We start from the raw sequence: 22,476 nt of genomic DNA on the forward strand, positions 1-22,476 counted from the left end.
TCGACATGCTAGAAAAAGTGAAAAAGTTTGCTGTGTAACTGAGTCAGAAGGGACCTATAGGGAAATGGGTACTCAAGGGGATTCTAGGCTAATGTAGTACTTTAAAAAAAACAAAGTTCCGTGTAGACAGACCAAAGTTAATTTAATCACAAAAATAAAAACAATTTCAACAGAATAAGCGCTTTCGTCTGCCCAATGCAGACTTCATCAGAATACTGAATGCAAGGTGCCTCTGATTTTTATACAGTTTTTTTTAAGTTTAATTGGTAAATGAATAGCTAATTGAACCTAAGAATTAGGTAGCAATTACACAATTTAGACAATTTCATAATAGTTTAAAGACAAACACTATAAATAAATAGGTTGTGTACCATGTAAGGTAGTTTGGTTTTAAAATAACACGTAAAATACCCTTTGAAATACATCTTAAAGTGCATATTAAACAATTAATATAATCTAAATCAATTTTAGTTTAGTTTGAAATGGTTGTTGTAAATTAAAATACAATAATATGAATTTATATATAAACCTGAGGTGAATGTAAACTGTTAAATTTGTATATATACCCATAGTAGATGTAAACTGTTGAAAAAACAATGAAACTACACACATTAAAAAATATACATACTTAGTTCAATAAAAAGAAAACATAGAAAAAAAGCAAACTTCTGGTTAAGTACAAAGAATATATAAACTATTTGTATCAAAAAATACTATTAGTTAAAAGACATGCTTTACATTTATGTGGTTAAAAAATTTTTTAAAAAAATTTTTTTTATATATATATATAGGTATTTATATAAACATTCAGCATAAATATATAATATATGATGGTTTTTTTATGTGAATTAATTTGTAAAAATAAATAAACTTTTTAGTATAAATATACAAATACGAAACAACTAGCAAGGTAACAATTCTTATTAATATTTGATATGTTGGTCATAGTAAACACATAGTCCACACCTGGGTATATGAATGTAACCATGTTGGTGTGTTGTTTTCAAATTTTATTTATGAAAATCTTTTTATGAATCATGTGTTAATTAAACCTAGTATATCAAACTATAGGTACAAATATTTAAACTCTCGATGCTTTGTCTATTAAAATGGCTTTGATATTAGTATATTCATTGAGACCCGGTGGAATATTTGATTTTAGCCTCAATTGCCATTTAATTTCCTTCTGAAGTAAAATATTCTTAACATCACCTCCCCTGGGGTCTGTTTTAATAAGTTCCAAGATTCCAAACTTAAAATCTATGAAACCCACACAGTCAATAGAGTGTTTATACAGTGCGCTAGTCTCCTTTCTCCTTTTAATATCATTTATATGTTCATAGATTCTCTCTCTGAGGGTCCTCTCGGTCTTACCTACATAAAAGGAGGGACATTTAGTACAAATGGCCAAATATACTAACATCCTACTACGACAGTTACCTTTGCAAAAGGCAATTTTACTTTTTAAGCCATTTTCAAGTTTTATTTCCTCATTTTGATTAATGTATGGACATTGTCTACACCTACCACATTTGATGGAACCTTTCTTTTTATCAAATTTTATATTTCCAGTTTCAAAAAGTCTTTTAAAATTTGTAGCAGTCTTGTATATGAATGATGTTTTTTTTCCAACTGTCTCATAAATCTCTTTATTGGTCTTAAAAATAGACCAATTGTTTTCAATAATATTAGTGAAACAGTCTGAAAATCCATTATATTCTACCATACAAGCACCCATATAATCCATAACATTATTTAACTTATTCTCTTTCGGTATAAACTTCTTACCTAGTAATGGTATGAATTTGGTACCCCATCCATGGTATACTTCTTCCAAAATCTCACCAACAAGTTGCCTAGGATATCCCCTTTCCAAAAATTTTTCCATTAAAAAAGAAAATTCATACTGTAAATCTTGGTGTTCTGAGGTCATCCTCGCTATTCTAACTGCCTGTCCCTTAATAATGCTTTTCTTTTGATGAAAGGGATGTTGGCTGTTGAAATGTAGATAGCTATTGCACCATGTATTTTTTCGAAAGATGTTGGATTTGAAGCCAGTAGCATTTTTACTTAGGGTAATATCCAAATAATTTATACTGTTGTGATCTATTTCATGGGTGAAGGACAAAAAAGATGTGGTTTGATTTATATATGCCATGAATTCACTTAAATCATCTGCAGTGTCATCCTCCCATAGTAAAAAAATATCATCCAAAAATCTGAGATATATTTTTATGTTTTTCATGTATGGGCTAGCAAAGATGTATTTCTCTTCCCATTCAAGAAGAACCAAATTAGCATATATGGGGGCACAAGCTGCCCCCATGGCCACCCCAGTAATCTGTTTATAATATTCCCCTTGGAATGTAATAAAGTTGTTGTCAAGGACTATTTCAGTCAATTCTAATACTAATTTCTTGTTGTCCAAAGACGACTTAAAATGTTTATGTACACAGTTCTCAAAATATTCAAAACCCATGGTTCTGGGTATGCAGGTAAAAAGATCTTTAACATCTATGGTCACAAATTGGACTGTCTCTGACCGTAAATTGTCCGTAATTTTACCCAGGAAATCCCAAGAGTCTTGCACCAGATGTGTTTGGGTCCTAACAATTTCCTTCAATTGATGGTCAATAAAAACTGCTAAGGGGTGGGTTTTAGACTTTTTTGCTGAAACTATGGGGCGAAGGGGAGGTTTCAAAATATTTTTGTGTATCTTTGGTATTCCAAAGATTTGAGGTATGTAAGGGTATGTTTGTTTCAAAAAATTGTATGTTTCTTTCCCAATTCTATTTTCTATAAAATATTCCTCCAACCAACTGTCTATTCTTCTGTAGGCTATTTGAACCTCATTATGAGACACAGTGGTGTAGGTTTTTTCATCCATAAGTAAATCAGTTAAGGCATTGGTATAAGCTTCCTGATAATAAATTACCACTCCACCACCTTTATCCGGTTGCATGAACCTGAAATTTGTCTCTTTCCTTAAATTTTCAAGTAATGTTAACTCCTTTTCATTTAAATTGTTAACTTTGTTCAACCCTTTTGTCCTTCCAAAGGTCTCGTAAATATCATTGGTAACTATAGCCTCAAAGGTGCCAATTACAGGGTGTAATGGAGGGTTAAAAATACTGCTCCTACTAGGCATTTGAATATTATCAGATGGTTCTGTTTCAGAATTTTCAAATCGTTTGTCATTGTTCCCTGATTTTTTATATTTACAAGTAATTTTCAAATTTAATTTTCGAAGAAATATTTTTAACTCTAATAATATATTTGCCAAATCACCATAGGTTGTCTTAACAAACTTAAAACCCTTTGAAAATAATTCAAAGTGTTGTTTTTCCACTTTTAAGTTGGTATAATTGTGTATTTTAAAACCCTTATATACATATGTAATGTAGTACTTTGTTTAGTATACAAGTACTTTACCTATATAAAAATGCTTTAGGAGCAAGTGCTGAGCTTTTGAGATAGAGAATAGACTGTTTAGATTGCAAGTAGAGAAGTTCTAAGGGAAAAATTGAAGAGCAGACTTTACGGAGCCAGAAATAGTTTAACCGGCGCTGCCCGATGGTGCTCTATGGGCAACTCCGCGCTAAATCACGCAAAGGCGCGCTAAAGCGGGCCTTATAGCAGGGGGATGAAAAGAGCCAGGAATTGACTCAAAACGGCCAATAGACTACAAGTTTCTGGCTGGAACCACTGCTCTAGGGACAAATAGGCTGCTCAGTGCTCCCCACTCCCACTGGTGAACAAAGAAGCTTCCCTTTATCCAAATAAGGATGTGGAATAGCACAGGAACCAAGCCAAAGCCCAGAGATCAGCAAACTCTGAAGACTGGACTATTCTAGTTCAGTAAGGCGGGAAAACAAGATTTTTTTTTTGTTTTTTGCAGAGAACAGAGGAAAAACAGACAGTAAATGCTATAAATGCTTTTAAACGGCTAGCACACTTGAGTGTGTTAGCCTACAGGTAAAATTAAGCAACAAATAACTTTTTAAAAGTGCAAAACAGTTAATCAACACAAAAACAGTTTAAATAGAATGCAGAGCTGTATAAACAGGCGAAAATGCAGTCGCTAAGCAGTAAATAATCAAAAAGCCAGAAAAAAATACTTAAATCAGGAAAAAGGCACTCTTTTGCTCTCTGCTGCTTGTAGAACTCTGCAGGACACCACGAGGAGCTGTGCCGAGTTGAATACAAGCGAAAAAGCGCGCTAAAGCGGGCTTTATTACAGGGGGATGAAAAGAGCTAGGAACTGACCCAAAATGGCCAATAGACTACAAGTATCTGGCTGGAACCACTCCTCTAGGGACAAACAGGCCGCTCAGTGCTCCCCACTCCCACTGGTGAACAAAGACGCTTCCTTTTATCCAAATAAGGATATGGAATAGCACAGGAACCAAGACAAAGCCCAGAGGTCAGCAAACTCTGAAAACATTAGTCTGTATGACCTACCACTAAGCCATGACTGCCATAACATTAGTCTGTATGACCTACCACTAAGCCATGACTGCCATGAGAAGGATAGTCCTTTGTCCAGCAACTCAGTTAAGTATTGTAAAATCTGAGGAATGTTTGGGACAAGAGGGTCAAGGCTTTGAGCCTGGTTCCAGGCGCAGAATCTCTTCCATTATTCTGAGTAAGCTTTCCTGGTGCTAGGTCTCCTGGCCTATAAAATGACATCCATAACAGCTTTAGAGAGAGGTGTTGCCTGTTTGACTAATGAATCTGCCATGCAGCCAGGTCTAGGGTTTTGAGCTGACCGTGCAGGATCTGATTGTTTTGTTGAGTCAGAAGGTGTGGAATTTCAGGCAAAATCCACGGTGGGCCTTGAGTTAAGTTCTTTAAGATTGGGTATCAGTGCTGGCGTGGCCAGTCTGGGGCAATCAAGATCATCTGTGGTTTTTCTTGTCTGGCTTTTAGGAGTACCTCTGAAAGGAGAGGCAGTGGTGGGAAGGCATAAACTTTTAGGTTTTTCCATCTGAACGAGAGAGCATCCACTTTCCATGCTTGTGTGTGATAAGTCCTTGTGCAGAATTTTTGTAGTTGGCAATTCAGTGGGGAGGCAAAAAGATCTATGTCTGGGCATCCCCATTTTTGCATTACCATGCTGAAGATTTGTGGATTCAATTTCCATTCGTGAGGGTCCATGATATTTCTGCTTAGATCATCTGCCAGAGTATTTTTCTTTCCTGGCAGGAATTGTGCTTGCAGATGAACTTGACACATTAGAGCAGTGTTGCACAAGGTCATGGCTTTCCTGCATAGGGGATAAGAATGAGTGCCCCCTTGCTTGTTTATGTACCACATTACTGTGGTGTTGTCTGTCTTTAATAATAATTGTCCTGGATGCAGAAGGTCCTTGAAAGCTGTTAGGGCATTTTGAACAGCCAACATCTCTTTTTGATTGATGTGAAGATGCATTTGGTCTGCGGTCCACTTGCCCTGAATGCATTTTAATGCCATATGTGCTCCCCAGGCGTAATCCGAAGCATCTGTTGTTAGAGTCTGCCTGGCTGTGGGAAAAGTAAAAGGCTAACCCTTGTTTAGATGACATGCCTGTGCCCTCCATCGAAACTCCTGTTGTAGGCAGGGAATCACTGGTATTACTGCTTCTAAACTGTGAGAGTGTTGACTTCAAACACTTTTTAGGTACCATTGTAATTTCCTCATATGCAGTCTGGCATATGGTACTAGTAGTATGCAGGATGCCATGAATCCCAGGGCCTGCAGAATTTTTCTTGTAGGGAGATGGGACTTTTTTACCAGTAATTGGAAATATTGAGTTAGTTGAACTTGTTTGTCTGGCGTGAGAAGCCATATGGGCCGTTGAATTTAAGCTGGCACCCAGGAATATAATCTGTTGTGAGGGCACTAGTTTTGACTTCTTTTTGTTTACTGTGTACCCTAGAGAAATTAGCAACCTTTTTACAAACGCCAGATGCTTTATAAGAATGTCCTTTGTCTCTGCTTGAATGAGGCAGTCGTCCAGGTATGGATATATTTGAATTCCTTTTTGTCTGCAATATGCAATTACTGGTGCCAGGCACTTTGTAAAGACCCTGGGCACAGTATACAAGCCAAAGGCCAGTGCACAGAATTGGTTGTGCATTGTACCAGCTATGAATCTGAGATATCTTCTGCAATTTTGTCTGATAGGGACATGCAGGTATGCCTCTTTGAGGTCCAGAGTAACAAGCCAAGCCTTCTTGCCCAGCATGGGTAGAGGCTGCTGTAGTGTCAACATTTTGAATTTTGGAATATCCAAATAAGTATTTAGAGTTGTAAGGTCTAGTATGGGCCTCCAGGCCTTGTCCTTTCTGGGGACCAGGAAGAGTCTTGAGTAAAATCCTTGTCCTTGTTCCTGTTGTGGTACTTTCTGAATAGCTCTCATGTCCATGAGGGCTGAAATTTGCTATTGTGCCTCTGCCCATTGATTTTGTGGCAGGTCTGGCATTCCTTTTAGCCTTGGTAAAGTGGAACCTGTAGCCCCTGAGACACAATATTCAGAACCCATTTGTCTTGGGTGATTGTTTGCCAGTTTTGTGAAAAAAGTGCTAATTTCCCCCTAAGGGGGCTGCCAAAAGGGAGGTGCTTGGAGTACGAAGGGGGAAGTCATTGGGACTGTTTTCTGTAAGGTTGAGACTTGTCCTGACCTCCTTTTGGGGTTGAGGTGCCCCACTGTTGTTGTCTGTTAGAGCCTTGTGGTTGAGATCTGCCTCTTGGGCGTCTCTGCCTCTCTGTGGCCTGTCTGACACTGGAAAGGACCAATTCTTTGTTGGCCAATTTCTGCTAAATCGAGGTGGTTGTACCTGTAAGAAATCCTTGACTGTTTGCATAGATTTAGCTTTATCCTCCATTTTCTTTAACACCTCTTCTGCCTTAACACCAAACAAGATATCATGCTGTAAAGGAGCATCCAATAATTTTGCTTTAACATGATCAGGTAAACTCTGTTCTTTTAACCAAGCATGTCTTCGAATCACAGAACCTGTAACTGCGGCTCTACAAGAGGCCTCTAAAGAATCAAAACCACATTGCAGAGTATGTTTTCCCACCTGTTCAACTGCATGCAATAAATCCTGCATTTCTTTACAGTCAGGAGCTTCTGAGCTTGCAAGCATTTTCTGTTTTAACTGAGCCATTAAATATTGTTGGTACTTAAGCATGTGAAACTGGCAATTTAAAGCCCTTACTGCTAAAGTTGCAGAAGTGTAAACTTTCTTCCCCCATCTATCCAAAGCTCTGGAATCTCTGTCAGAGGGTACTGGTTTTTTTGCAATGGAAGCCTTAACCCCTTTTGGACCCTGGGAAATAGTTTCTGGATCAGCAGAAGGGTTTTTATAAAGAAACTTGTGAGAGGCAGGGACTCTATAGTACCTACCTGGCTTGGCTGGTACAGGGGGCAAAGAATCAGGAGATAAGCTGGATTCAGAGAACACATCATCCACCATATCTAGCACAGGTGGAATAGCCAGGGGCCTGTGCTGAGGCAATAAAAGGAAATCCCTGAGCCTTTTCTTGGATTCTGAATAATCCTGACTTTCCCAATGGAAATGCTCCCTCATAGTATGTAAAGTTTTCCCCAAAAGAATAATCCTCAGCAGGAGAGGTTGAAGGGATAGATTCTTCAGCGTCAGAGTCCTCATGGGGGGTAGAGAGTATCCCTGGCCTGAAGAGGAATCAGAGGAAATGGAAACCTGATCAGAGGAATCATAGTCTGTATCCTGCCTAGGCCTTTTCTCAGGAGGGGGATGGGAACCCCTGATTAGAGTAATGAGGTCTTCGGCCATTTTAAGCATCAGTTTCTTAGGCATGGAGGACTGTCCAGGAGAATGCTGTACTTGCTTCTTTGTCTTTAATGGTACTTTTGCCTTGGCTGTTGCTTTAATGGTAAGTTGTGAAGGTCTGAAAACACCCTCAGAAGCCGATGCCTGCTCAGCGGCTCCGGACCCATCTGAGGGATTAGTTTCCGTAGGCCCAATACCTTGATTTTCCAGAGGCCTAGTTGTCTCCACGTGGGAGTTGGAGGTGGCCTGTGGCTCTAAGGTAGCGGGTGTCAGGGGCTGCAAAAGTGCCTCACTGAGAACCGGTGAACCGGCGACTGGCCTAGAAGTGGTTTCGTCATCGGTTTTGGACCTCGGATGTCTGTCTTTATCCTTGTCTTTGCGTTTTTTTCGGAATTGCGGTCGTCGGTTGATCCGATGGCATAGTATAATTGAACCTTCGGCCGAAGTAGTGCAAAGCAAAATCAAAACGTCGTTTCATAGTGCGTTTGTTAAATCTAGCACAAAACCGACAACTAGTGACTTTGTGATCAGGGCCTAGGCATGGAATACAGTAAGAGTGGAAGTCCTTATGAGGTATTTGCTTCCCACAAGAAATACAATTATTAACTTTTTCTGACATCGGTCTGAGGCAAGAAAAAAGTTTTCCCAACGGGGTACTTAGCTTTATTGAATACTTCGGATTTGAAATTCGACTTTGAAATCTCAGGAGTTGGCCGACCGGCACTTGCGAACTGCTTCTGCTTCGGGCACCGCGCGGCAAGAAAAACTGAAAAAATGGTGTCGGATGCACCTTATATACCCCTGGCGCACTGACGTCAGGGAAGAAGCGATACAACCGATGCCATACCAAGACTTTGGAACTCTGGCCAACTGCGGGACCGCCTGACAGCAGGATAACCCAAGTGTAATGACTGCAGCAGTGTAACACGATGAACATCTGGCAATCGGCTGAGGACTTAACTCTGAAGGTCTGCCAGTGAGGAGTCCTATTGAGGACGTGGAGGGAGACAGACAGGGAAATTCAGACCCTGGGTTGACAGTGTTCCCTGTGTGCTCGTGAGGGAAACTGTGCCCGATGCAGAGAGGTCTGCATCTGGAAATACTGAGTGTATCCATTTGTATTCCAAGTAAACATCCCTCTCCAGTGTCAGTGGTGAGGATTCAGGCTCCTTGATTACTGGCCAGCATGGGGACATCACAGACATGTTAAGTGGCTCAATTGTGTTTTTGTTATGTGCCACTTATACCTTCGTTTTCGATAACAGAGGAAAGCAAAATATTTAAAGAGATATAAGACAGTGCAATATAAAAAGAGTCAGGTTCAGTGTGTTTGCAGATAAAAATGGTTAAACAACTGTATCAATAAGCCATCTCTGTGATGCACAGGAATAAAGGTCTGACTATGGCACAGGTGACCAGAGTTCGAGTGGAAGCTCTGGTGCTTGCAGGAATTGGCTGAGGAGAATGGCAGTGAGTGACCTATCCTAAGGAGAAGGCAGCTCTGACTCCCCACATTACTGACGAAAACATAGGAGCACTAGATGTTTACTCAGTGGAGCTTCCAGTAGACTGAGCTTGCACTACCACATTGCATTCACATGAATGCAGACAAGGGAAACTAGTGTGCAGAGCAGGCTTCCCTCAGGAGGTAGAGACTATGGGTCTAAAGGAGCCACAAGGGAGGATGGTGGGAGACAGGAGGCTGCCTACCATGTTCAGCAAGCTGCCTTACGCCTTGCTCACAGACTCTTGTTGGGAAATGGAGAGCTGATTGGGGCTCCCAGGCAGAAAAAATGGGTTTAGGGCTCTCCCCTAACCTGGGAACACCCAGCTCCTATTCTACTAGAACAATTAGGTAGACTGGGAAAATGTAGAAGAACGTTCAGTCAAGGTCCTGGGGAAAGCACAAATACAAAAACAAGAATGCATCAGTAAAGTGACTCAATGTAAAGTGGGTACAGGATGGTACAGAAGCACAGTGAAAGTAGAACTGTCTCCTCAAAGCAAGAGGTTCTATGGCTCTTGACGGGCTGCCTTCTTAGTGGAGTCTACATGTATTCACTGTGTCTGCTTCTGTCTTCTCCAGGTACTCTGGTTTCTTCCCATATCTCAAAGACATGTGGTAGGTGGAGTAGTGATTCTAAACTGCCCAAAGAGGTGCATATGGTGTGTTCTATATGTGTGATACAAAAACCAGACTAAGCAATCTACCTCCTCTTCTCCGTACTTGCCTAGTAAACTCTGTGGATGGTTATGGATGCCCATGGGCTCTTACAGAGATGGACAAGATTCAATAGCAAATGACAGATGAAGGCAGATAAGATAATGAAAACTGATATCCATAACAGTAAGACTTTCATGACAAAAGTGAGGAGTGTTCCACCAAGAGAATGAAACTGGCAGCAAAAATATAACAAGTTAAATGTGATACTGAAACATAGGTAGTTCTAACTGAGAAACCTCTGTTGTTAAGTAACACTTCTTTCAGAAGGGAAGCAACAGTCTTAAACAGGAAAAATGAAAAGCAGTGACATTTGAACAACTATACACTCGAATTCTGGACATTATTCTTTTGAAATTCTAAATACAAACCACTTGCAGTGTCACTGTGACAACAAGCTCCTTAAATTTTCCAAGAACATGACCAGGTTTTGAATAAACTGCATATTCAACTTGGACATGTTTCAGTGGACAGACTCCAAAAATTGCTTTGTAATTCAGAAAACAAGGAACCTGAGCATACTTTTTGTCCTACTCAAAACTTGATCTACTGCTGTTAGGCTTTTAGCCTAAAAGTACAATGAGATAGTTGCCGTGGACTTACATGACCTTAAACCTGACACATGATACCATAATGCCATTGACCAATTCACATGACTGATTGGCAGAAGCAATTTAAACATAAAGAAACCATAAGAAGGTGTAAATACATTGTGATGCCCCTGCACTGTCCCAGTAATTAAGGCACCTCAGTCCTCACCACTAGCACCAGTAAGGAACATGCAAATTGGGAGGATGACAAGTACACACACAGTAAAGTACAATTTCCCTTAAGGGCACACAGAGATCACAGACAGTCTGGGGCTGGTTTCTCCCTCTTTCTCCAGATCCCCAATAAGGCTCCCCACTGGCACTGCTATAAGGTTAAGATCTCAGCCGAGTGGCCAAGCTAAGACCTCCAGCACCCTCTCTCTGTCCAACCAGTGCTTCGTGTCCCTGCCCAAGTAGCTGACACACAGACACTTTGAGATTTGATTGATATACAAACACACACCACACGCCTGGGTAAGGCTGGCACAAGTTTACTAGCTATGCCCCCTTCTGCCCAGACTATAAGTTAGTGCCAGCTGCTACCAGTCACTCTTTATCAGCTACTTTAAGGCCCTTCCCAAAGGGTAACCAATCTTACTGTGTAATGTTACTATTATCCAAATGTTAAGTGTGTCCAAGACTTAGGCTATTGGAGTGGCCCATACAGTGTCACCAAATAAATATGCAAGTACTCTAAGAGCTTAAGTATCCCTAAACAAACAAGCCAAAATTAAAAGGCTTAAATATATTTAATAATTAATAAAATAAGACAATACTCAATAACTCAACACAGTGATTACAGAGTTCAGAATCACAGGAAACATTTAAAAACAACACTGCAGGACAGTCTCAAATAAATATAGAAAACATCTAAACTAAACTTTACTATATTCCTGTCTATATCTAAAAGATACTTTTCCCTAGTTACTTACTATTAGCAAGGCAAATGTTGATGAGAGGATGTTTCCAGGTCCAAAGACAAATACAAAATGCAAAATCTCTGAGAGAGTTCTCAAATTAATATCAAAACATTACTGCTGGGCAGCTGGATGACATCACTATTTTCACCTGCCTTCAGTTCCCAGGCTAAACAGATACCAACAGAATTTAAGATTTCTCTGTGAAAAATACTTTTCTCTCAGAAGTTTGCTTAGAACTGGAAGTTGTAAAACAAACACTTTTACATTTTAAACCTAGTAATTATTTCTGTTTCAAGACAATGGAAAACCCTCTAGATCTAGACATCCTGTCTCTCTGTATTAACTAACTTTTATAGCACAGTCGTAAACAATTTTAACTTATTTTCTTGAAGTTTTGCAAGTTAACTCTGTATGTTCCAACTTCGACCATTAAAACATACATCTACACAGGTATATAGTTTAGACGCACTTCTGCTCTTTTCCAGCACACTGTGGTTACATTCTTGAAGCTCAGTACATAACATACAGTTCAACACACACTTCTGCACCAGTAGTTTAACATCCACATAACATAGTTATCTTACATTTGTAAGACAAGCATACAAATCATATTAATACTCACAAATGTCATAGAATTATTTACAAAATTCTAGTTAGCTGGGCTGGCAGCCTCACATACATATATTCATTTATGGATAAATAAACAAGGTGAACCTCAAAAGATATTCAATGACAATGGTGGAGAATTTCATAAAAATGTAATCAGAGACACAGTAGAGAACTTCAGTATTGAAACTAAAACCACAACAGCATACAGTCCTAATAGGAACGGCTCTTGGAAAGACATTAACAGGCAATAGCAAGAAAAATATTAAAAGTGAATGTGACTGTGAAATAGCATTAGACTCTGGTCTGACAGCAAAAAAATACTATGCAGAATGTCCCCTGACTAAAGTCCACAACAGCCTGTATTTGGTTACAGCCTAAATCTCCCTACAGTTCTGGCCGACATGAGGACTGTCTAGAAGGGAGAACAAGGAGCATGGTAGTAGGATAATATATTTCAGCGTTACATATAGCAGAGAAATAATTTTCTGAGGCTGAACATTCAGACAGAATTTGGAGAGAGCTACATAAACTTCATATCACAAATAAAAGGTATATCAAGCGTATAACAAAGGGCTGCCTGTGCTGTATGGAAAGGATCTGGAATTACTTGCAAGGATGAAGTAAGCATTTTAAGGTACTTGCAATATGTGTATAAATCTGCGTCATTCCAGGCTGCATAATGTAGAGTCTGAAACAAAAGACTGACATGTCAGTAAAATTGACAGTGAGGAAGTAACAAACTTACTCAAACTGATACCAAATAACCAGATGGAAATGAAAATGTGATGCAGAATTCTGTATTTCGTACGGAACACATTGGTGCTGATGGAGTTAAACAGCCACTTGCACCACAACAAGGCAGTAGTATTGGTTTAAAAAGTACAGTTGTGTACACTTACCATAAATGTAGATGTTCGAGTGTATTCACTCTTGCAGTCATTACAGTTGGGTAATCCTGCTGGCAGGTTGCCCTCAGTCGGCCTGAATTCCAAAGTCCTGGTCCTGGGTCGGCCGCTGTCACCCCTTCCCTGACGTCAGGTTGTCAGAGGTATAAAAGATGCGGCCAACACCATTTTCTTTAGTTTTTCTTGCACCAAATGTCAGGTGCCCCCTAAAAGGGTAGCCAAAATTTATTTATATATATATATATATATATATATATATATATATATATATATATATATATATAAATACAAGCACCAATATAAACTTTACCTTCATCTACAAGCAAATACACCACATAGGTTGTATAAATCAGAGTAGGAAAGATAGGTTCCATCAGAAAAAAAGGGGGATGGTGGCTGGGTAACCTGGACTGCAACAGTGAATACACTCGAACATCTACATTTATGGTAAGTGTACACAACTGTACTATGTTCTTCGTGTTTCAGTCCCAAAGCTACGGATGGGAGGCTGGAACTAAACAGCATTAGGAGTGGCTATGAAGCCCTGCAGAACTGGAGTGGCAAAGCCTGCCCTGGATTTAGAGGAGAGTGGCAGATGACAGTGCTTGGTAGAGGTGTGCACTGAACTCCAAGTAGCAGCCTCTAAAATGTCCTTGGTTAGTACTCCCCTGAGAAAGGCTGCTGAAGTGGCTGCAGCTCTGGTTGAATGTGGCCTAATGCCCTTAGGCACTGGCTTGCCATGGTGTAAGTAGCAGAAACGAATGCAGCGGCCTATCCACTTTGAAATAGTCTGCTTTGAGACAGCCTTTCCTTGTGATGCTGCAGCATATGCCACTAGTAATTGCTCTGTCTTTCGTAAAACGTTGGTTTTGTCCAAGTAGAATCTAAGCTGCCTATGAACATCCAAAGAATGCAGAATTCTCTCCCCCTTGTTCTGTGGATTTGGATAAAAAGTTGGCAGATGAATAGTTTGGTTAAGAGCCACACTGGACACCACCTTAGGCATAAATGTTGGGTTTGTCCTCAGAGACCCTGTCTGGATAAAAAATGAGAAAAGGTTCCACAGCCATGAGTGCCTGAAGCTCTGAAACTCGTCTTGCAGAAGTTATTGCTATGAGCAGAGCTGTTTTCCCAAGATAAAAACTTTATATCGGCCGTTGCAGCTGGCTCAAAAGGTGGCAGGGTGAGTATTTCCAAGACATAGTTGAGGTCCCATGCAGGCAATGGTGATCTTCTTGGAGGCCTTAAGTTTTTGGCTCCTCTGAGGTACTGTTTTAGTAAGGGATGAGAAAAAATTGGTGGGCTCTGCATTGTAATGAGCCGATATGGCAGAGGCATGAATTTTAATAGATGAAAAAGATAGACCTTTGTCCAGCATCTCAGTTAAGTATTGCAAAATCTGAGGAATATTTGGCACAGCTGTATCAGTTCCTTGTGCCTGGTTCCAAGCACAAAATCGCTTCCATTTTCCAGCATGAGATTTTCTAGTACTAGGCCTTCTGGCCTTCAAAATGACATCCATCACAGCTTTACTGAGAGGTGTGTTTTGAATGACTACATTATCCGCCATGCTGCCAGGTTTAAAGTCCTGAGCTGGCTGTGCAGGATCTGATTGTTTTGCTGGGACAGTATATGAGGTATCTGAGGCAAAGTCCAAGCTGGGCATTGAGAGAAGCTCCTTAGTATTGGATACCAGTACTGGCGGGGCCAGTCTGGGGCAATTAGTATCATCCTTGGCTTCTCCTGTCTCACCTTTAAGAGTACCTTGGGGAGGAGAGGCAGAGGGGGGAATGCGTATACTGATAGGTTTTCCCAGCTGAAAGATAGGGCGTCCACTTTCCATGCTTGTCTGTGTTAAGTCCTTGTGCAGAATCTTTTTAGTTGGTAGTTGTGAGGGGAGGCAAATAGATCTATGTCCGGGCATCCCCATTTCCTTGTTATCATGCTGAAGACTTGTGGATCTAGGTGCCAATCGTGGGGATCCATGAGGTTTCTGCTTAGGTTGTCTACCAGAGTATTTTTCCTTCTTGGCAGGAATTGTGCCTGCAGGTGAACTTGGTAAGTCAATGCTGTGTCCCACAAAGTCATGGCTAGTCTGCAAAGAGGGCAAGAATGAGTGCCCCCTGCCTGTTTATATACCACATGACCGTGGTGTTGTCTGGCTTTATCAGTAGTTGTCCTGGATGCAGTAGGTCCTTGAAGGCTGTCAGGGCATTTTGAACTGCTAGCATCTCTTTTTGATTGAAATGTAGATGCATTTGGTTTGAGGTCCATGCACCCTGAATGCATCTTCCTGCCATTTGGGCCCCCCAGGCGTAATCTGATGCATCCATTGTTAGTGTGTGCCTGGCTGGGGGTAATGTGAATGGCTGTCCCTTGTTTTAGTGACAAGCCTGAGCCCACCATCGAAACTCCTGTTGCAGGCAGGGAATGAGAGTAATCATAGTTTTCAGGCTGTGGCAATGCTGAGTCCAAACACTTTTTAGGTACCATTGAAGTTTCCTCATATGCAGTCTTGCATATGAAATTAGTAGGATGCAGGATGCCATGAAGCCCAAAGCCTGTAGAATTTTTCTTGCAGATAACTGGGCCTTTGTTGCCAGCATTTTGAAACAGGTAGTCAGTTGCCTTTGTTTGTCTGGTGTGAGTTATGCCATCTGGGCAGTTGTATTTAAGCTTGCACCCAGGAATATTATCTCTTGGGAGGGTACTAGTTTGATTTCTTTTCGTTGGCTGCGTACCCTAGGCATGTTGGAAGTCTTTTCACAAACGCCAGATGCTGTAGCAGAATGTCCTTGTTCTCTGCTTGAATTAGACAGTCGTCCAAGTAAGGATATATTTGTATTCCTCTTTGTCTGCAGAATGCAATTACTGGTGCCAGGCACTTTGTAAAGACCCTGGGCTCAGTAGATAAGCCAAAGGGCAGTGCAGAGAATTGGTAATGCATTGAGCCAGCCTTGAATCTGAGGTATCTTCTGCATATTTGTCTGACTGGGACATGCAGGTATGCGTCTTTTAGGTCTAAAGTCACAAGCCAAGCATTCGTGCCCAGCATGGACAGAAGCTGCTGCAAAGTCAACATCTTGAATTTTGGAATATCCAGGAATGTGTTCAAAATAGATAGGTCCAGTAGCGGCCTCCAGGCCTTGTCCTTTCTGGGTACCAAAAACAGTCTTGAGTAAAATCCTTGCCCCTGCTCTTGCTGTGGTACTAGTTGAATGGCCCCCATGTCCATGAGGGATGAGACTTGTTTTTGTGCCTCTGACCATTGATTTTTTGGCAGATCTGGCCAGCCATTTGCTTTTGGCAGGGTATCGAAATGGAACTTGTAGCCTTGTGACACGATATTTAAGACCCACTTGTCCTGGATTATAATGTGCCAATTTTGTGAAAAATGTGCTAATTTTCCCCCTAAGGGGGCTGCCAGGAGATAAGTGCTTGGTGCAGGCAGGGGGAAGTCATTCTGTTTCCTGAATGGTTGTGATTTGGCTTCTTCAACTTTGGAGGTAGAAGCCCCACACTGCTTTGAGCGGAATGAACCTTGCGCTTGGGATCTGCCTCTAGGGCATCTGGTTCTGCCCCTCTGAGGTCTGTCTGACACAGGAAAGGACCAATTCTTTGCTGGCCAGTGTCTACTAAACCTAGGTGGCTGTACTTGTAAAAAATCTTTGACCGTTTGTATAGATTTAGCTTTGTCCTCCATTTTCTTTAACACCTCTTCTGCCTTAACTCCAAACAATGTATCATGCTGTAAAGGTGCATCTAATAATTTAACTTTAACGTCATCAGGCAGATTTTGTTCCTTTAACCAAGCATGCCTCCTAATTACAGAACCTGTAACTACGGCCCTGCAGGAGACCTCTAAAGAATCAAATCCACATTGCAAAGTATGCTTTCCAACTTGTTCAGCTGCATGCAATAATTCCTGCACTTCCTTAGTTTCTGCACATTCTGAGTTTAATAACATTTTCTGTTTAAGCAATGCCATGACATGTTGCTGATATTTGAGCATATGAAACTGACAGTTTAAGGCCCTTATAGCCAAGGTAGCAGATGTGTAAACCTTTTTTTCCCCATCACCCAGAGACTCCCCAGACACTGGAATAGATTGCCCATACATGTCAAGCAGAATGCCTCTTTGGCCCTCTTCAAAAGGAACCTTGATGATTGGATGGGAGAAAGGAAATTCACCCCGGGGATCACATCAGTCACCCTGCTAGACAAGGGTCCAGGAAAGTAAATAGTGTGGGAAGAAATAGCCAGGGAATTGTTATGTCTAGGCTTGTATAGGCCCTAGGGCTGACAGCCTAGTACCAACCTATGAACCATCTATCCAGTGCTCTAGAATCCATGTCAGAGGGGGTAGGGTTTTTTGCAGCGGAAGCCTCAACTCCTTTGGGACCCTGAGAAATAGTTTCTGGATCTGCAGCAGGGTTTTTAAAAAGGAATTCATGTGAGTCAGGAACCCTGTAATATCTGTCAGGCTTAACAGGAGCTGGAGGTAAGGAGTCAGGGGTAAGACTAGACTCCGAAAACACATCATCTACAATGTCTAACATAGGAGGGATGGCTAGTGGCTTGTGTTGAGGTAGTAACAGGAAATCCCTGAGCCTCTTTTTAGATTCTGAAGCAAGAAAAGTTTCTCCAACGGGGTACTTAGCTTTATAGAAGACTTCGGATCTGAAATACGAATTCGAAAATCTCAGGAGTCGGCCGACCGGCAGTTGCGAACTGCTTCTGCTTCGGGCACCGCGTGGCAAGAAAGACTAAAGTAAATGGCATCAGCCGCATCTTTTATACCCCTGACGATCTGATGTCAGGGAAGGGGTGACAGCGGCCAACGCAGGACCAGGACTTTGGAATTCAGGCCGACTGAGGGCAACCTGCCAGCAGGATTACCCAAATGTAATGACTGCAACAGTGAAACACGAAGAACATCAGGATAAACCATAAGATTTCTTTAAGGTAGAAAAGGGATGCTACATACTGCTGAAATCACAAGCTGGTAAAACTACAAGTCTTGGTATAACCTGAGCTTTTAAGATCTGGCTGATACTGCAGGTGCAAAAGGGATCTGCCAACATGTAGCTTGTAGACAAGTTTCACAAGTGAGTCAAGAACTGATCAGACACTGCCTCCTGTGTCATGTTTGGAAAGTGATAGCCTCCTCACTAAGGGTACCATCGACTTAAGCCAAAACAGAATCCGATAAGGAGCTGGAAAGGTAATCATTTTTTTAAGGAATTTAACAAAGTTGGTCAAAAATGCATGTCCTCTAGTTGTGTGTGTTTGGCCTCAAAGACAGCCAAAAAGGAGCAGAACCTAAAGTACAATTAGAAGCTGGTGGGTTTATAGAACATTATTAGGAAACAACTTCCAAAAATTTCACCAACATGTAAATCAAAGTATTTTTGTCTTCTTTTGTTCTAATTTGTCAAAAATAATGGAACCTTTACTCAATGGATATTAAGTTTTCAAGTTTTGCAAGGCATGGAACTTTCTTGTGAAGTTTTTCTCAGTGGTTTCCTGACGTGACATGAGTGGGGCTATTGAAAATCAAGAAGTATGCCTATGGTCTGATGCACATATCACTTCACTTGTAAAAATAAAGTGAAATACATCGTTTTTAAATCAAGAAGGAGAACCTAACAGGGTGACACTGCTGTCTTAATGGTTGCAGGGGAGCAATAATGTCACTGACATGCCTGAATGCCATGTAGATGACTTTTGTGTGGGGTGGGAGGCAAAGCTTTGCACTTCAGTTATCTCCTACATGAAAGCTACTCATTACAGTGGTCATAAAGAACTTGACCACTTCTGTTATGTGGGATTGGACTTAGCTAATACTGATTGAAAAGTGTAGGTTCTGGAAGACATCTACATATTATCACAAAACTCTCAAAAGCAATGCAGCAATATGCCCCCTTATCACATGTGAGATGGACTTCCTTAGATTATAAATAGGACAAATTTCCTAGGCTGCCAGGCAGAATAGACCAGAGAGTATCTCTAATGATTCCTGTTCGGCATCCAGTACAGAACATACTACTGTACACATTATTCATGAGATAAACAAGATTGTTCGCAAAAACTATTCTGTAAAACCAGCTTTAAATTTCAAACTCTGGAGAAGGACAAATTTATCACACTATTTGTTTTCAATGATGCTTTGCATGGAAAACTACAAGAAGCTAGCACTACAGGGAACATCTGATTGTTTTGAAAGGGTTGCAAGAAAATTTTCTCCCCTTTGTTTGAATAAGGATTGTACATAATACCTTCACAGAAGAAACTCTGACAGTATTAGATGGCTTTGACAATGCACTTTTTCTAATTATGCGCTACTCTGAGCTAACAAAGCTGGTGACCCAAGAAGTGACACACTATCTGTGTGACAGGCTACCACTCTTTGGTTGAAGCAATTAACTCTACAAAGCCTGTCACAGAAAATAAGGCTTTGTCTTGAAGTCAGTGGAATAAGAGTTCATTCAAAACTAGAAAATTCACAATATATTATGGACAACTATCAAAAATCAGCTGAAAGTCTACTTTATTAAGAAAGAAAGCACCAACCTTGAGCTTCTAAAGGCACCAGAAGAAGAAACATGGCATATTCAAAACTGAATGACTTAAAAATATTAGCCAAAAGATTTATTTAAATTGGAGGCAGCCAGTCAAGCCAGTAATTACTTCTTTTGTTTGAAACTTTTAAATCAGAATCTGCTTTATTTGGGATTTACAACAGCGACTGTGTTTTTGCAACAGTATGCTAAGATTGTGCCTTAGTGGTGCTGTCTGTACAAACTGCATGTTTGTAAGAAAGTAAATTCTAAGTGACTTGAAAAATTCTGCTTGTTTGCGCAGTTTTAACAACAGTCTCCTTCAAAGGGAGCCTAGGGTGAATGAGACTTCTCCATAATCCAAGATCCAAGCAGGATTGTCTTGGGTTTATCTAATGCATGCAATAATAAATGAATGACAGATGAGTGCTGGGTGTCAAGTGAAGGTTAAACAACAGCTGGTTAATTCATACAAATGGAGATGCTTGGCAATAAAAAAAAACTGTTCGGGCTGTAGTACTGTTATGGTCCTTAAGTGCATCTTCTTATACATGCAAAGACAAATGTCACCGTATGTGGAAAGCTGCATGCATATTCAACACCTGAACCATCCCCATGGGCCCAAACAAAGCAGGAGGACTTATAGGCATTTCCTAGACAGCAAGCCTTACTCAGCCAAAATGAAATCCGGAGCAGACTCCCTCTATCCAGAAATTCACCATCAAGCATTCACTGGGGAAAGACAGTTCCATGTCAGAGATAAACAGAAGCTGGTATATTCCAGATACATAAATGTGGGATGGGAGTGCTGACACTCCAAGATGCACTCACCCCAGAGGTGACAGCCAGGGTTACACCTCATTCATCCCTGTCACTGAACAATAAAGGGGCTGAGTTTACTGCTTGCCCAGAAGAAAAAGACTAGGTGGGACAGATGGAAAAATGGCACATACAGCAATATTTACCATCACACTCTACTCCCAGGCAGTAAAGACAATACAATTGGGAGTCCTAACCAGTGATAATTCAACCTCAGAATCACTTTGAAATTTTGCATGTTTTAGGCAACATCTACTTAATCTTTCCAATGACAAATGTTAGCCCTGAGACATTAATTGAGCGGATGGCAGAAAAGAAGTGGGATACACTACAGCTGAATGCTTTTTTCGGGCCCGGCGCACATCACAGTTAGTGCCAACTAGATGAGCATGAAAATACAGGTGATAGCAGAATTACTGAAATCTGTCCATCTTGGAATATCATAAATGGAAATCCTAAAATTTACTGACTGAAGAATAGTTCTTAAATCATAACAAATATTTCAGACCCTAATTGATTACGTATGATATCACATTTCCATCTTATGAGCTAACAAATATTTAACACTTGCTGAAACTCTACCTTCTTGCGTTATCCTTCAAGTCCAACTCACCAGTTTTGGGTTTAACCATCAAATCTGATCCATCAGTCTTTTGACTTTGTAAGATCTCAGTGTCCTCTACCTCTCGCTGCTCGGAAGCTGCAGTGCCTTCATTTTCCCCAGTTTCTTCCTCAGGACTTTAAGAAATAAGGACAAAATTACATTTTTGCTTTCATAACAAACAATTCAGTGTACCAAAATAATACGGCAATAAAAGTACTCCTCCTTCTGTGTTAGTTTCTGCAAGCAGAATATATATATATATATATATATCTACACACACACAAAATGGCAGGTACCAGACATTCTCACCCACAATTGATAAATTCTGCATTACTGGAAAGCTCATGAACTGGCACAAATATATCTCATGATAATTTAGCCAGAACCAGTACGGTAGTGATACATCCACTCATGCAGTCATACTTATTACAAAAGAACCAGTGCTAAAATGACATAACACACAGCACAACCTAGACTGAGGCTTCAGTGATGTCTTTTTTCAAAACTGTCCTTCATGTAGCAGGAGATCTTTTTCCAAACTTAAAAAGGCTCTGCATGTTGACACATTTTCACTAAATGAGTTTTCTAAATGAGGGGTCTGCATTATATTCTTCTTAAGCAAATACTACTCTGGACATATTTAATTCAAGCCTACTCCTACTTCTTCAAGATTCTTTCTCTCCTGTTTTCTCTGAGTCTGAGATCCAAGTTGTAGATAGCTAACTGATGCCCTTAAAGCTAAAAGTTCTGTGTTTACCCATACCTTACTTGGATAGGAGGAAGTTTCTCTGTTCACTATGAGGGAGGGAGCTTTGAGCAGCCTATCTGTCCCTGGAGGAGTGGTTTCAGCCCAGAAATTAGTAGTTTATTGGCCATTTTGGGCTAATTTCTCTCGCTTTCATTTGCCTGCTATAAAACCCGCATTTGCAAGGTTTTTGTGCTAGTATACAGCACAGCAAGCTCCTGCCTGGTGCCCTGCAGAGTTCTACAGCAGCAGAGAGACAAAAGAGAGACTTTTGAGTGATTAAGTATAATTTTTCTGCATGTTCTTGCTGCCTTTAGCTAATTCCGCCTAAAACGCTGATTTTCTAGAGTTTCTGTGATTTAAAAAGCTTGTTTCAACTACATATTGTACTTATTTTACGGCATGCAATTTAACAAAGTCGTTTTTGTGTTTAAATTACCTGTTTAACTGTTGTAGGATACACAAAGTATGATAGCCTTTTATGTGCATTTAAAGTGTTTTTTGATTATATCTGCTTCATTTTCTAAAAAAACAAAAAATATACTTGTTTTCCTGCCTTTCTAATCTAGTACAGTCCAGTTTTCAGGTTAGTGCTGAATTCAGGGCTGTATTATAAGTTTGTGTTTGCCCATACCTTACATGGAGAGAAGGAAGTTTCTCTGTTCACTGTGAGAGAGGGGGCTTTAAGCAGCCTATCTGTCCCTGGA

At 40.5% G+C, this 22,476-nt stretch overlaps 1 protein-coding gene across 7 annotated transcripts in view; it reads right to left on the bottom strand.

Annotated features, from left to right (window-relative positions):
* Nucleotides 1–22,476, bottom strand: part of CIZ1 (CDKN1A interacting zinc finger protein 1) — a 2,016,138-nt gene that overhangs the window by 487,290 nt on the left and 1,506,372 nt on the right. For all 7 annotated transcript variants that reach the window (XM_044058876.1, XM_044058878.1, XM_044058879.1 and 4 more), the window contains one exon: nucleotides 21,034–21,158. In XM_044058876.1, coding sequence (XP_043914811.1) covers nucleotides 21,034–21,158 — 125 coding nt within the window. The remainder of the gene's footprint in view (nucleotides 1–21,033; nucleotides 21,159–22,476) is intronic.

This window comes from Protopterus annectens, chromosome 16.part0 (genome assembly GCF_019279795.1).
Source record: "Protopterus annectens isolate FY-2018-M chromosome 16.part0, PAN1.0, whole genome shotgun sequence".
NCBI classification, from domain to species: domain Eukaryota; kingdom Metazoa; phylum Chordata; order Ceratodontiformes; family Protopteridae; genus Protopterus; species Protopterus annectens.